This window comes from Amblyomma mixtum, chromosome 3, assembly GCF_055824585.1.
Source record: "Amblyomma mixtum isolate Tamu chromosome 3, ASM5582458v1, whole genome shotgun sequence".
NCBI lineage: Eukaryota > Metazoa > Arthropoda > Arachnida > Ixodida > Ixodidae > Amblyomma > Amblyomma mixtum.
The window spans coordinates 93,328,505-93,342,260 of record NC_143014.1 but is presented as its reverse complement, the minus strand read 5'-3'; the positions used below and the strand labels follow the sequence as shown (position 1 = coordinate 93,342,260).

Sequence of the window (13,756 nt, the reverse complement as noted above, 5' to 3'; positions counted from 1 at the left end):
AATCATCTGGTGGCAGTTGATGCTTATCACAGGAAGTGAGGAACTCTAATAACCCATGTATGCATGTATGTATGTGTACACATCCATTACACATCGACAACTACAAAACCAAAATTTTTCCACTCTCAGCTCCAGCACTTTAACATTTCAAAGATATATAAAGCTACTGAAAGTTGACGTGCGCAGCTATAAATTCCATGTTACATTCTGGCGTGCAAGAAAAGTGTCGCGTCAGATTTTTTTATATGCTTTTCGACATGCGTGCGTGTGTGTGAGTGATACTCAATCGCGCTCACTAAATTTCAAGCAAGCACAAATGAAACTGAAGTTACTAAAGGGAATTCATAATGAAAAGAAGCCTTTCCCAAGAGTTCCTAGCTAAACCATCGCACTATGATCGCTAGCAGACCACTGAGTACAATCGAAGGAGCAGTTTCACTGAAATCACAGCAGGTGCTACACGAAAAAATTGCCAAATACAAAACACATTCCATAATAATGCACATTCAGGGCACTCCGCATGTATCGTACACTGTCGCAAGATGACTACCTTTAACGCCCCTTTTAATGTCGCTCTGCTTGTAAACTAGCCTCCCCATTGTTTTTATAGAAGGCTTCAGATATCAGTTGCGCCGACAAGCGCAACGCCGGAGCTGCGACGGCTCGCAAAGCGTGTCACCAGACGATGGAGGGAGGGCCCCCTTGATAATATACATGTTCGGAAAACAACGTCGGCGCTCAGTAAACGTCCAATCGGAGAACGTGAGGCGTGAATGGTTAAGCTAAAAACTAACTGAAAACTATTCACAGTCGTACGTTATATGAAATGACGAGTTTGCAACCCGCGCAGGACTACGCTACGAAAAGGGACAAGATGAGCTACTGCACATCAAAAAAATAATGATAATAAAATGAGTAGACTCATCGCGCTGGTCTAGTAATTTTTGCGTAGTTCCTGACGGCTTGCAAATGCTTACGGTATTCGAAAGAAGCGATTCAATTGAAAACTATTAAACATACAAAAAATAAGACATCCAGCTTGGAAATGACAGGTAGCTAATCACCGATGCCTTCGGAAGAGAACACCTACCGCTCAATTCCTTCGTGATAGCGTTCTTCGTGGACATTATTCCTCTTCAGAGTTTTCTGTCATCAGATGCATCCATAAAACCGCGCTACCTTGGTTCAATCGCAAGAGCATAACCACAAGACGAATATTTACTTAAAAAATTCCCGGACACAACCTTACTCTGCCATTCCCACTTCTGGGATCAGCACCGACTGCGGGACAGCTTTTCTTATTGCTGTTTTTGAAAACTTTTTTGCCTAAATATTCTCCACACAGGCACATAGCTAAGTAATATTAATCATTGAAATAAATAAAACAGTGACTGGTCACGTTTTACAATTGTGTGCTTTATCTTTGTGTTTTTTTGTTAGCTTTTTTGCGTCACGGTTTCGGTGCGCGACTACGGCGGCGATAGAATTCGAGCGATTCGAGGGCAGCCGGCTCTAGCCGCTCGAATTGTGTGTGTTATGGCTGCCTTGCTGGCGAGGAAGGTGGTACTCAAAAAATATGTCGCAAAACAAGCCGTCGTTTGGCTCAGAGGCTTGCGAGGTTAGTAAGTGATAGATGTGTTGCTTGCGTGGTGCCTGCAAGTAAAGAAAGTGTGATCCGTTCTGGCTTGGTAAACGCTTGCGCTCAGTGCCCTTCGTGACAGTGCAGTTCATCACTTCCTGAAGAGACCACTTCGGCGTTCTGTTGAACAAAACTGCCGAAAGTATGGAAGAAATGGAGTGCGGTGACCCCATTGCGCGAGCAGTGGAGTTCCTAAACTCGCAGAAGTATGACGAAGCGAAAGCTTTCCTTTCCGAGGCTGCTCCGGACGTCATATTTACTCATGGATGGGACCTCGTTTTGCCTGTTCTGACTGCAATGGAAAAAGAGATCGACGCAAAGTGTGACGTGAACGTTTGTCTTTGTAAAGAACTGCTTGAAGTGATAGGGTCTCGCGGCAAGCCTAAAGAAGTTCTAATTTCTTTGCTAGAGCACCTACAGTTGGTTAAATCCAGCTCGGGACTACACGCGGTTCTCCAGTGCTTTCAAAAATTGCTACAAGGTCCTTTAGGGAACAAGCTGAAGTTCTTGGATATGATTTTAGATTCTCTGTACATTCATTTAAAACGTCTGTCGGCCTCTGTTGCCAAAAATTCTGGGGAGCAGACATCTGACGACGTCAGTACGGAAACGCCGGAGAGCCAAAATCTTGGCTGCTGCTTGAATGCCATGGCCGAATTTTTCTCTGAAGTTACGCATGACTGCGACCTTCAAAAGGAATCGCGGCTTGTCGAGTGCCCTCGTACTGAAAACGAGCTGTTCTTGAAGTACCTGATGCTGTTTCTTGGCGAGGTCGCTGTTTTGGATCTCCAAAGGCATCCTGATACATCTCCAAATGTTGCTCAACTTTCAGCCGAAAGGCTTGTAAGCCATATAAGCAGCCGGTCCACAGATTTGATAAAACTGTGTATTTCAAGAGAGGAGACACGACAATGCAAGGAAAAATCAAGTGATGCCGAAGACACTGAGAAAGACCTCCCAGAACCTGTGTCACCCATCTGTCAGGCAATTTTAGCCTGGTCGATATTTGTTGAAAATTTTGAGCAGGACAATGTGCCTTGTGTGTATGCAAGTCGATATGTATTTGAATATAACTTGCAGAATATCATGATTCTTTTATCTCACAGTTCAGGACACGTTGTCGTTAAGGGAGTTGCACTATGTGCCAATATGGTGTCTCGTCTCAATCATGGAGAGTTCTCTTCCTTGGACTTGGATAACAGCAACTTGATGTCACTTTTGCGCTGCCTGGGCAAAGTAATGATTTACAGTTGTTCTAGTAAAGCTCGGAAAGCTGCTCTGGGTGTTTTAGTTGACTACATCAAGTGTTTCGAATATGAGGCCAGATATATCCTCTACTGCCGAATGCTGCAAGTGGAAAAACATGCTGGGTTGCATGGCTTATTGATAGACCTCTACCGCCAAGACATGCACGCCACTTTAAAAACAAACAATCAGGATGATACCTTCTTGGGAGTCAATTTTGTTGAGTTCCTCAAGATTGCTGTGTCAAACTTCTCATCACAGAACATGACGGACATTCTTGATGACAGTGACTCTGTGTTAGCAGTCCTCAACCTTCTGCGCTACTTTGCCTGTGTGATGCCACACCAGGGACAGATATGTGCTAAGGCAACCCAATCTGTGTGTGAAATTGCAGAGAACTACACGGAACAGGTGAAAAAATCCTTGGATCAAACAAGAATTCAATACAAAGCTGAATTGGAGCACAGCAAAGAAGAGGTCAAAGGTGGCAAGAACCCCAAGAATAGTTTGTTTCCAAGTTTACCTCCAGAACAAGAAGCTCATGTTCTTAAAACTGCACTGACTCGGCTAGACCTTGTAGAAAGTGTGCTAGTTCTTGCAGTTGATAGTCTTGGTCAATGTGCCAATCAGTTACTACAGTAAATATTGTTTTCTTCAACATTTGACTCTCAAGAGTGGCCATTTGGCCAACACTAAAAAATGTTTATTCTCACTGTTGGCTCTTGATCTTTTGTGTGATTACTATATTTTTGCACTGATTTTGGTTTCAGTGTTTCTTATGATTCCTGATATTGGTATTGCTAAAATTAATATTAAAAGTTTATTTACTACTATTTTTTTAAACTGATGTTGAATGTTCCAGGGCATGCCGGGGATCACAGCTGCTATTTATGTTCATGTTTTACGGCCTTTTTTTTTTTGTGCAGTAAGGTACCGAAACTGTTCCTAGACTGCTTTCTTTTGTATCCTTTTCCTTGGCAGTTGACCACTTCAAATGTGTCACAAAGAAAGATACTACACTAGGTGGACAAGAACAAAAGGCCGACCTCAGTGATTTGATTTCTGGACAAGCTGTTGATGTCAAACACAGCATTCTCAGGTCTGCTCTCGACTTCATTCCTCAACATGGCTGGACTTTGAAGAGCATTGCAGCTGGTAAGACAAGCAGGCTTAGAATGCTGCATTTGCTGCCATTTTGCAAAAAATGTGCGGATTAAATGTTGGGTGCAATTAAATGCATAAAAAAAAACTTTCGTTCAAGGTGCCAGCTCCTTGGGGCTCTCCAGTGTTGCGCATGGTCTTTTTCCTGGTGGGAGCCTTGATTTGATTACATATTTCTACCTATCTTCAAATGATGAATTGGAACACCAGCTTGCTAGTAATGCCCAAAAAAGTGACCGCAGGTTAGGTCCCGTAATTACTCATCTTACCCTTATTTTCCTTTGCCTTGATGTTGCTGCATATGTTGATTGTTTTCATGCACAGAGCTATAACCAAAGGAAAGTCTGCATTCATCCAAGATGCTGTTTGGAAAAGACTTTTACTTCTCGAGCCGTATAAGGACACGTGGGTCCAGGTGCATACACTTTCTTTACTGTGATTAATCTGAGGCTTTTTCAAGTGGTAAAGGTACCTTAACTTTTTGCACCTTGCAACAGGCACTTGGAATCTTAGCTTTGCCTCAGAATGTCCCAGTTGCAGTGTCCAACCTGGGAGACCTGTTGGATATCATCTGGTTCCACGCAGGGGACATGTCAACTGACGTAAGCATTCCAAGTATCTAAGGTGTACAGGTGCCTTGTGGCATGTGGGTTATAGCTGAGTGGAAGCTGGACCAAGATTTATCGGCGTCTTGGAGAAAACTTGCTGCTTTTCCAATTTTCTTGCTTACAGATGAGTTGGTACTCGAAAAGAGCTGTTTTAGCTGCACTCTACCAGAGCTCTGAGCTTGTATTTCTGCAAGATAAATCTTTCGACCATGCTCAGACACAGGAGTTTCTCGACAGGCGTATCAAAGAACTTGCTGCTTTTAGCAGCTATATGGAACAGGTGCGTGCAAAATGGAGTGGCACAGATCTCTAATATTGCTTAGTAGCACAAATGGTTTCATTCGAATATTTAGCTGACACTCCCTACAAAGTTTTGCAAATATTTTTTCAAGATAGCTGTTGACTAATTTTCAGCCCTTTTAATGCCCTAAACTCTGTGGCCATGTGTCTGCACCAAGGCAAATGCTAATAGCTCTTGCACTTGGGCACGTAGTGTGATGAGGACGCTAAGTCTGTTGTGTCTTCATGAATGCTAGGTGAAACAAGCCACTGGCACTGCAAAAGATGTGGCAGAACTGGGTTTCTCTACGGTAAGTTTTCATCCTATAGCATTTATGCTTGATATAAGTATTCATCCTACAGCATTTATGCTTGATAGAGAGTGACAGGGACAATCCTATGAGCTTTGTGAGAGCTATTCACTGCACCTATAATCTGCACAGTGCCGTCGTGGTGGCTCAGTGGCTATGGTGCTCGGCTGCTGACCCGAAAGATGGTGGTCGCAAATGCTAGAGGCCTGTGTACTGTGCGGTGACAGTGCATGTTAAAGAACCCCGAGTGGTCAAAATTATCTGGAGCCCTCCACTATGGCATTCCTCATAGCCTAAGTCGCTTTGGAACGTTGAACCCCATAAAATCATATACCTACCTAAGTCGCTTTGGAACGTTGAACCCCATAAAATCATATACCTAAACCATAATATGCACAACTTGCATGAAGTAAAAAAGAGTTAAACTATTTCATCATGTTTTTAGAGAAGGCAAGTATTACAATCACAAGAAATGTGAGCGCGCAGTGTTTGCCTGCTCATATGCCCTTTCCTCTAGTCAAGAACTGTCCACAAACCAGCGCCACTTGACACTGCTTTTGTGTAAATGTAGCATGTACTTAAGATGCCACTGTTTTGTGCACAAATATGGCCAGTCTCTACCTGTACTGGAACTTGCCCAATTTTTGCACATCTTAGTGCTCAGCAGCAAAGGCTAATTTTTGCAAAGGAGCCGTTTTTTACTGTGATGCAACATCAGTGGTTTTCAATTTTGCAGTGAAATTTACTTTTGCATGTGCCTGGTAATGTCATGTTCTTGTAATGTTTTCTCTTACCTTTTTTTCCCTACAGATAAAGAATGTTCTGGGCATTAACACTTGGTGACAAAAATTTCAAATCGATGGTTTGGATGAACAATCTCTTGAAGGAAATAAATTTGAACAAACTTAGTGCTCATTACGACTATTGTATCATTGCTTTCATTGCAAGATTACGGGGTTACAGCCCAAACGTTACTGCTGTATTTTAATTGATTCAAAATGTAAAAATAGTCTTTCTATGTGTAATGGCTGCTAGTCTCTAAAAATCAATCTATAGCCCTTCTCATAAAATCTCTTCATATAATATTTTTACATTATTTTATTTACTCATACTGTAGTTGCTTCCACACCCATAGAGGAGAGTTTATTTTATAGCCACCAACGACCTGCCAATAAGTCCAGACTTCAGCGGCAAACAATAGCACATTGTTTTCCACAGTATAAAAAAAATTGCTGCCGCCGTGGTGGCTCAGCGGTTATAGTGCTCGGCTGCTGGCCCGAAAGACACGGCTTCGATCCTGGCCGCAGCGGTTGCATTTCGATGGAGGCGAAATTATAGGCCCGTGTACTGTGCAATGTTAGTGCATGTTAAAGAGCCCCAGGTGGTCGAAATTATCCGAAGCCCTCCACTACGACGTCCCTCATAGCCCGAGTCACTTTGGGACATTAAACCCCGTAAGTGAATGTAACATGTAACGGAGCTGTTTGGGCGAGGTGGTTGCTCATGACGTAGTGGTGCAAAACTATCGATAGTACTATTGATACTATCAATAGTTGAGTCACTATCGAACTATCGATAATAAAAAAAGACTATCAATAGTACTATCGATAGTTAGTACTTTCAATAGTACTATCTATAGTGTTTTTGATAGTTCTATTGAGAGTACTATCGAAACTCATATCGATACTACTTGTTATATATAGTACTATCGATTCTATAAAATCAACCACACGTACCCAATGCATCCTAAACTTGGTTTCTCGAGTGTGCGGTATGGAGGTGATGGTATGAGTAACTCACAGGATTCGCCCGTTTTCGCGACCTACGCATCACTGAGCTCTGCAGACGTTCCCTACGTAAAGCTGCTGGATAAAATGTTAGCGTGCGAATGTCCTAGTTGCGAAGCGTGTGCGAAAAGCATTTCTGCAGCGGTTACGTCACCAAGATGACGTCTGCAGTGCACAATAGTGTCGTGTAAGCCAGCACAACTTGTGCTGTTTGTTCTGTCATCGGATGGAGTTCCAGGTATCTTTCCGAACTGTCGCAGTCCATGTTAAAGAACCACGGCTGGTCGAAATTTACCTGGAGACCTCCACTACGGCATCCCTCATAGCTTGAGTCTCTTTGGGACGTTCAGCCTCATGAAACCGTGAAACCAATCAGGTATAGCAAATGTTTTGGTTATATCGCTGGCCAACAAATGCATAATAACAATATTGTTACTATCAATAGTCTTACCATCGACACTTTCACTATCGATAGTCTTGCTATCGATAGAGGTACTATTGGTAGTAATACTATCGATAGTAATACTATCGACAGTCTATCGATAGTAGCACTATCGATAGTTTTTTTACACTACCGATAGTTTCGAACAGACTATCGATAGTAGCACTATCGATAGTTTTTTTACACTACCGATAGTTTCGAACAGACTATCGATAGTCAATTTTCCAATAGTTTTGCATCACTATCATGACGATAATTGTAATGCTCGTAACAGAGGACCGAACAAAGAGGACGCCACATGTGCTAACTTGCCGTGTGATAGGACTGTGGGAAGATATGTTTATGTTCTTGTTGTAGAAAAACCTGTACAAACACTGTAATCAGTTGAAAGTCAGCGCATTGTGTTGTCCTCTTCATTTGGTCCTGTATTACGAGCACTACATTTATCAACATCATATTGTGCAAAGCTGATTTTGAATGCACTCTACTAATGAAGTAGAGTGCATTTTGCTGATCAGGTGTCATTGGCAAGGGTTGGAGATTATATTGCATGCCTTTGAGCAGGTCAAGCAAGCTTCCAAGTCTCATAGGAGTCTTATTGGAAGTCACAGCATTTTCTTGACCTTATTGCAGTGAGCTTCCTAACTTATTGTGTGTTAGTGTTGTACCCAAATAGTTTACCTTGTCTGATATGCTAAATGTGATAACTAACACACTAATATATTGAAGTTTGTTTTTCTAAATAGAAGATGTGGTGTCCTAGGTTTATATAGCATTCAATTTCGTGCTTCATGCATTACCTTTGTGCAGATCTCAAGAAGTCGACTGTCTTGCATGTGTAATTACGCAGATGAGTCGAAACTTTGGAGGCAAATATCTTGGGACACGCACGTTAGAATTCTACTTAACGTGGAACTCTAGGAACGCAACCGGCTCAAACACTAAAATATGCACACTAGCTGCAGTAGTTACACATTTTATTTATTGATATCGGTTAATTGACAGGTTGACAATTCTCCTTTCACTTTGTGCCCACCTGGTCATGTATTCTGCATGCAAAATTAGCTTTTGTGTACTGCTCATCGCTTTTGAAAAATCCGGAAAATTTCAAGCCAAAAGCCAGGCTTAGGTACAGAAAGCATTTTTGTGCATTGCCAGTCTTTAGGAACAGGATTAAGTGACGTCATTAGCTTCATTTCTGCTTTTGTATTTCCCTCCACTGTTGTGCCAGAAGGCATTGTGCTTAGCAGAGAAAATAAATTTTACACAAGTACTCTGATACATGAATGTGTGCTTCTGCAAGAAGGCATTCGTTATAAGGTCAGAACGAAGTCTTTTTCAAATACAGATTTGGTAAGAGGTAAAAGTTTGTTCTGCAATTATAATTATTTTTATCATGAGGTAGGAGATTTGTAATGCAGAGTGACAAAGAATTGGAGACTATTATGGAAAGTATAGACTGAAAAAAAAAAAGGACTAATTCATTAAGAATCATGTCAGAGCTGTCTATGGTTCTGTTCGAAATTCTTATTGGTAAAAGTGGCGTCAAGTTCGTTTTGGTGAACAATGCCAAAATTTGTGCATTTTACCTCGAAAAAGGTCATTGTGACTAACAACCAATGTCTTGCCTCAAAAGATTTTTCTTTCAAGCATTGATTTATCACAGTTCTCAATCCATTTGTTTTATTTTTAAGTCTAATTATTTTATGCGTAAGCCATATGTATACTGTGCTCAGTTCATTTCTCCTTCTAAAAGATATAATGAGCCAAAAGTACCGCAAAAACACTGATTGAAGGAAAGGAATGCGGCAAAGCAGTACCACTGATGGTACTAGCACTGAACATTTATTGAAACACTGCTGCAGCTTTCAAACATAAAGCCCACATGTATACCGCAAAACCACAAGGCAAGTCCTTTCATCTTCTTTCACGACTTCACCTTCTGCTCATGGTTGTATAGTGGTGCACATGTGCACTTGACGTGTGAAAGCTGCAGTGGTGCTTCGATAAATGTTCTGTTGATGGTGCTGCTTTATGCCATCTCATTTCTTCATCCTGCATTTGTTGCGGTTCTTTGGGCCTATTATATCTTAACAACGGCCCTGCAGCCATATAATTCTGAAAATGCTCTTCACAGAAAATTTAAGTTTTCATAGAGCATGATTACATTTGTGTATCACTAATTGCCAGAAAATAGGAAAAGAGAAGGTTTCTAAGAGTTTGAGATTACATTATTATCAGCATACTTGTGTTCCAAGCTTGGATAATATGTCCAACAATATGTGACCACCAAGAGAAGGGATCGCAACCGAAAGACATGAGAGATATTTGGACATTCACTGTCATATTATTCACATAATGGACCCACTCACATAACTAACCCATCCCCATTTTTATCACAGCGAATTTACTTTTTTTTAACCTCTCATAAAAAACGTGCACCTGACTGTCAGGGCCCGTGTTCACAGCATGTTTGCTTTATCTCGCCGCGGTTGGCCAGCGCCGTTGACTATCACAGAATCGTTGGTCACACTGTGATACAGAAAACACCTTTTGAAGCGAACAATGCTAAACACAGGCAACACGAATACAGGTAACACTGGGACACAATGCTTTTGTTGATACTGGCTGGATGGGCAAGCAGGCGGAGAGGTGCAGGCGGACGGGCAGACCGACGTATGATATGAAATTTCAACTCTTACAAAAAAACCTGTCAAAGCATTTTTTTTTCCCCACTTAATGAAACCTTCCCCCAAACTGATGTAAACTTTCTTGAAAAAAAAAAAAAGTGGGTTCATTATACGAGCAAATACGGTATAAGCATGATGGGAAGCCTGCATCTATGAACCATTCAATTATTTACATGAAGAGGACTTGGCCTGTTCTGTAGTTTCTTCATCCTCTGTTTTTTTCCATGTGGTGGCTTATGCAGTGCTCCAAGTATCACAAGCCAAGGGTAAAAATGCTAGTTCGTTTTGGTGGACTAAAATTTGAGTGGTATTTTTGGCAGTTGTACAAAGCAAGATGGAGTAATCCAGTTTCTCTTAACATTATTAAATATGAATAATCATATACGGGGGAATGTACATACGAGTGTTCTAAAAAGGCTGCGGAGCATCAACAAAAACCACAAGTGGTGCATTTAGTGAAACAGCATTGTAGGAATGTTTTTTTCATGCTCTGAACAAAGCAACTAAAACTACGGAGGAGCATAAGACATTGTACACTCTCGCACGTTGATAGCTATCTTGGTTGTATGCTCTTACGGCTAGTGCGGAATACTGCCAAACACAAAACGTTCATACTATGTGTACTCTTACTCTGGAGATATAACATTTTGTATACTGCTTCCATAGCACAAAAAACATGTTTACAGTGGAACGGCAAAACCATATGCATATTTTTTTTGTGCCATACAGCTTTCTTATTGGCTCTATTCACACATCTTCAGGTGCTGAAAAAATTTATTAGGCAATTTCAAATACTTAGTTAGCTTATCATTAAGTAAAGCATTATTCCGCATGCTCTACATGGCCATCAACAGCATTGCTTCCATTCACTACTGCAAAATGTGCCTTTCATTTAACCCTTACCAGTGTGGAGCACCCTGTACTGTGGCTGTGCTCTTCGGATGGCCAGTGCATCCAACACCATTCAGCATCAAAGCAAAGTGATGACGACATAGAAGGACCTAGAGCTGGTGCTTCGCTTTGATGCATACCTGCAGCGGACACACTGGCGCTTTGAAGAGCACATCCACGCATCTCACCTGTTCAAGCTAGGAGCAGACAACCCTGTACATGTCCAACTGTCATGATCAGCAGTAGTTATGGGTACTAGTCGTCATATACATTTGCTTCTTTCGTTTGCCCCGCCTCTGTTCTCAAGCTGTTTTTTTTTTGTCAGAGTCAATGAGTTGGATTTTGAGCTCAAGAAAGCTGGAGCTCAGTGTTGCTCCAGGGAGCAGCTGGTTCATAGTTCTTGCCAGTTAAATGGTTTAACTTGGCATTGTATTTACATTTAGACTACATGGTGCTTGATTAAAGAAATGTGTGATGTAGCATCTTAAATCTGTCTAAACATGCGTTGTGCTCCGAGAAGTGGAAGTGTTCAAACTAGAGCAGTGCTTGAGAGCTAGTTTTATTTCAAACCAAGGCACACGGTGGAAATAAAAAAGCTTGTAAATGGATCACTGCACAACAATAAACCTTGTTACCCTGTCATATGTGAAGCTGGGGAGCATTCCTACTGATGGTTTTGGAAGTTGGAAACGGTTCAAACTGATAGCACAGTGCCTTTTAGGTCTGTCTTCAGCAATTTTAGCGCATTTAGGCCATTCACACACATAAAAGTGGGGGAGGAAGGCCAGAGCTACTTTCCAGCAGTACACACCTAATCACAGACATGGGAAACTTAACTTTGCCTCTTTTTTGTAGGCAGTTAGTTGCCACAGACATTGAAACCATACAATTCTGTGCTCGGTGGAAGTACGACTGCAAAAAATGTCCTCAAAGTGGAAGAATTCCATCAGTGTTGAGTTTTCACGGACATTCACCCATTTGGGGCATTGGCCTGTGCCAACCGCGCAGCAGACCTTCAAGCAAGTCAGCATCACACATGGGACGTACAAACGAGACACAGTGAACCAATTCAAGCACGTGAGACTATTGGTCCTGCTCACGAAAATCAAGACACGTATGTTTCTGGGTAAACAGCACTGTATGTTTTAAAGTGGCTTGAATTCCTTTGCTTTCTCTCTTGTTAACAAATATGCATTCAGAACTTTCACACGCATCCCCAAGTATTGAAGGAAACATTTGTTAGTGCTCACAAACATGCAAGGAATTGCTGGCACTTGACAGTCCACTGCAACCACTAATGCTCTCTCCAGTTTCAGTTGCATCGCTACAGTTTTTGACTGACTCAAAAACCAATCGAACAAGAGGAACTCGTAATAGTATTATTCAATCTACTGCCATTCATGCTGAAGCATGTTAACCAATTGAACAAGAAGAGGAACTCATAATATTGATATTCAGTTGACTGCCACCCATGCTGCAGCACATTAATGTCAACAACACACACTCACTACTTTGATTTACCTCAGCTTTTCTATCAATACCAGTGCAGTGAGACACATCCTTCATGAAATGGGAGAGAAAGAAATAGATAGGCTCGCATCTATTGATTGTCGATGCCACTATGCTCAGCCTTCGCATAAATGTTTTCCAAACTGCTTAAACGCTTCCAATTGATGGTGAAGAGGAAGAGGTTACCAGTTGCCGGCTGTCATTCACTAACATACGATCTTCTATTTTGTACATGTACAATGATACAGTGCACCAACTTGTAATTTCGTCTCCTGGCTCATCTCAAAGCTTTTCATCCCAAAAATGGTGTGTTTGGCTCCAAAACGTCTCGGAATGCAACCTAAAAGGCAATGCACATTCAGAGGGGAATGGTAAATGATGTGCGTGCAAGCGATTGTTGGTTAAGTGGGGGAGGAAAGACGAGTGAAAAATTGATTTCGAATGAGTAGTTTAAAAGGCGATTTTGGCTCAAAAGTATCCCAGAATACAACCTAAAAGGGAACACACCCCCAGGGGCAAATAATAAATGATTAAAAGGCAAGAAAAAGCATCCGTAAAAAGAGGATTCGGACCACTGTCTTACGCATTCTAAAACGCAACGCAAATCCATTGTGGAGTACCGCCCAGTAGTGGACGAATGAAATCTACCTAGGACAGAAAACTCTCAAGATTGCTTCTTTTGTAAGGTGTGCAAGTCAGTCTGTTCAGCTGTTTTCAAGTAATGAAATATTGAAATCAGCATTATTTATGGGCACCCTTTATGTCCACAACATTTTAATTGCCAGAAAAGCTGACAGCTTGCTACTGGTTCTAAAATTTAGAGCACTACCAGTGTTGATCTCACAACTCATGTCTACATATTTTAAGGCAGCCAACAGTCACTGAAACCAAGGAAAGCATAGCGAAATATATATTTTTTAATTTCTGGCATTAATCAATTGGGAAACTAAAGGTGTAAATGTTTTATGGCTTAAAAATATTTGATTAGAAAGTAGAAGAGAAAACAACCATGCAATACCAGTGAGATCTAAACCCACGACCTCAAAATTTCATGTACAGTGTTCTACGTACTGAACTACAGCGGCCACTGTGCAATCTTCTGTTGTCGGGGTAGCCCTGAAACTGTTTACCAGCGCCACCGTCGTCCAGTGGCATGGACCATCTTGCAGCAAGCACATTTGATAAGATTTTGTG

At 41.5% G+C, this 13,756-nt stretch overlaps 3 protein-coding genes across 10 annotated transcripts in view; 2 read left to right on the top strand and 1 right to left on the bottom strand.

Moving 5' to 3' along the window:
* The window catches only part of LRR (capping protein regulator and myosin 1 linker 1 leucine rich repeat protein), a 96,185-nt gene extending 94,886 nt beyond the window's left edge, over nucleotides 1–1,299 (bottom strand). For all 6 annotated transcript variants that reach the window (XM_089580135.1, XM_089580130.1, XM_089580131.1 and 3 more), the window contains exon 1: nucleotides 1,091–1,299. Coding sequence is in view for 5 of the 6 variants with exons in the window: in XM_089580130.1 (XP_089436256.1) it covers nucleotides 1,091–1,127 (37 nt within the window). In the remaining variant the exon portion in view is untranslated. The remainder of the gene's footprint in view (nucleotides 1–1,090) is intronic.
* Nucleotides 1,300–1,458: 159 nt separating this feature from the next.
* Coq9 (ubiquinone biosynthesis protein COQ9, mitochondrial) lies at nucleotides 1,459–6,158 on the top strand. Of its 3 annotated transcripts, XM_089580137.1 has the most exons (8): nucleotides 1,459–1,618; nucleotides 3,866–4,039; nucleotides 4,146–4,287; nucleotides 4,370–4,460; nucleotides 4,543–4,647; nucleotides 4,778–4,933; nucleotides 5,190–5,243; nucleotides 6,054–6,158. In XM_089580137.1, the coding sequence occupies exons 1-8, from the start codon at nucleotides 1,537–1,539 to the stop codon at nucleotides 6,084–6,086; spliced, it is 837 nt and encodes a 278-aa protein (XP_089436263.1). In that variant the 5' UTR covers nucleotides 1,459–1,536; the 3' UTR covers nucleotides 6,087–6,158. The 3 variants fall into 3 exon arrangements, with proteins under 3 accessions (XP_089436263.1, XP_089436264.1, XP_089436265.1); XM_089580138.1 differs by lacking the exon at nucleotides 4,543–4,647; XM_089580139.1 differs by lacking the exon at nucleotides 4,778–4,933.
* Nucleotides 1,625–3,727, top strand: LOC149350964 (glomulin). Its single transcript, XM_089580136.1, has one exon. The coding sequence runs from the start codon at nucleotides 1,784–1,786 to the stop codon at nucleotides 3,524–3,526; it is 1,743 nt and encodes a 580-aa protein (XP_089436262.1). The 5' UTR covers nucleotides 1,625–1,783; the 3' UTR covers nucleotides 3,527–3,727.
* Nucleotides 6,159–13,756: the final 7,598 nt, after the last annotated feature.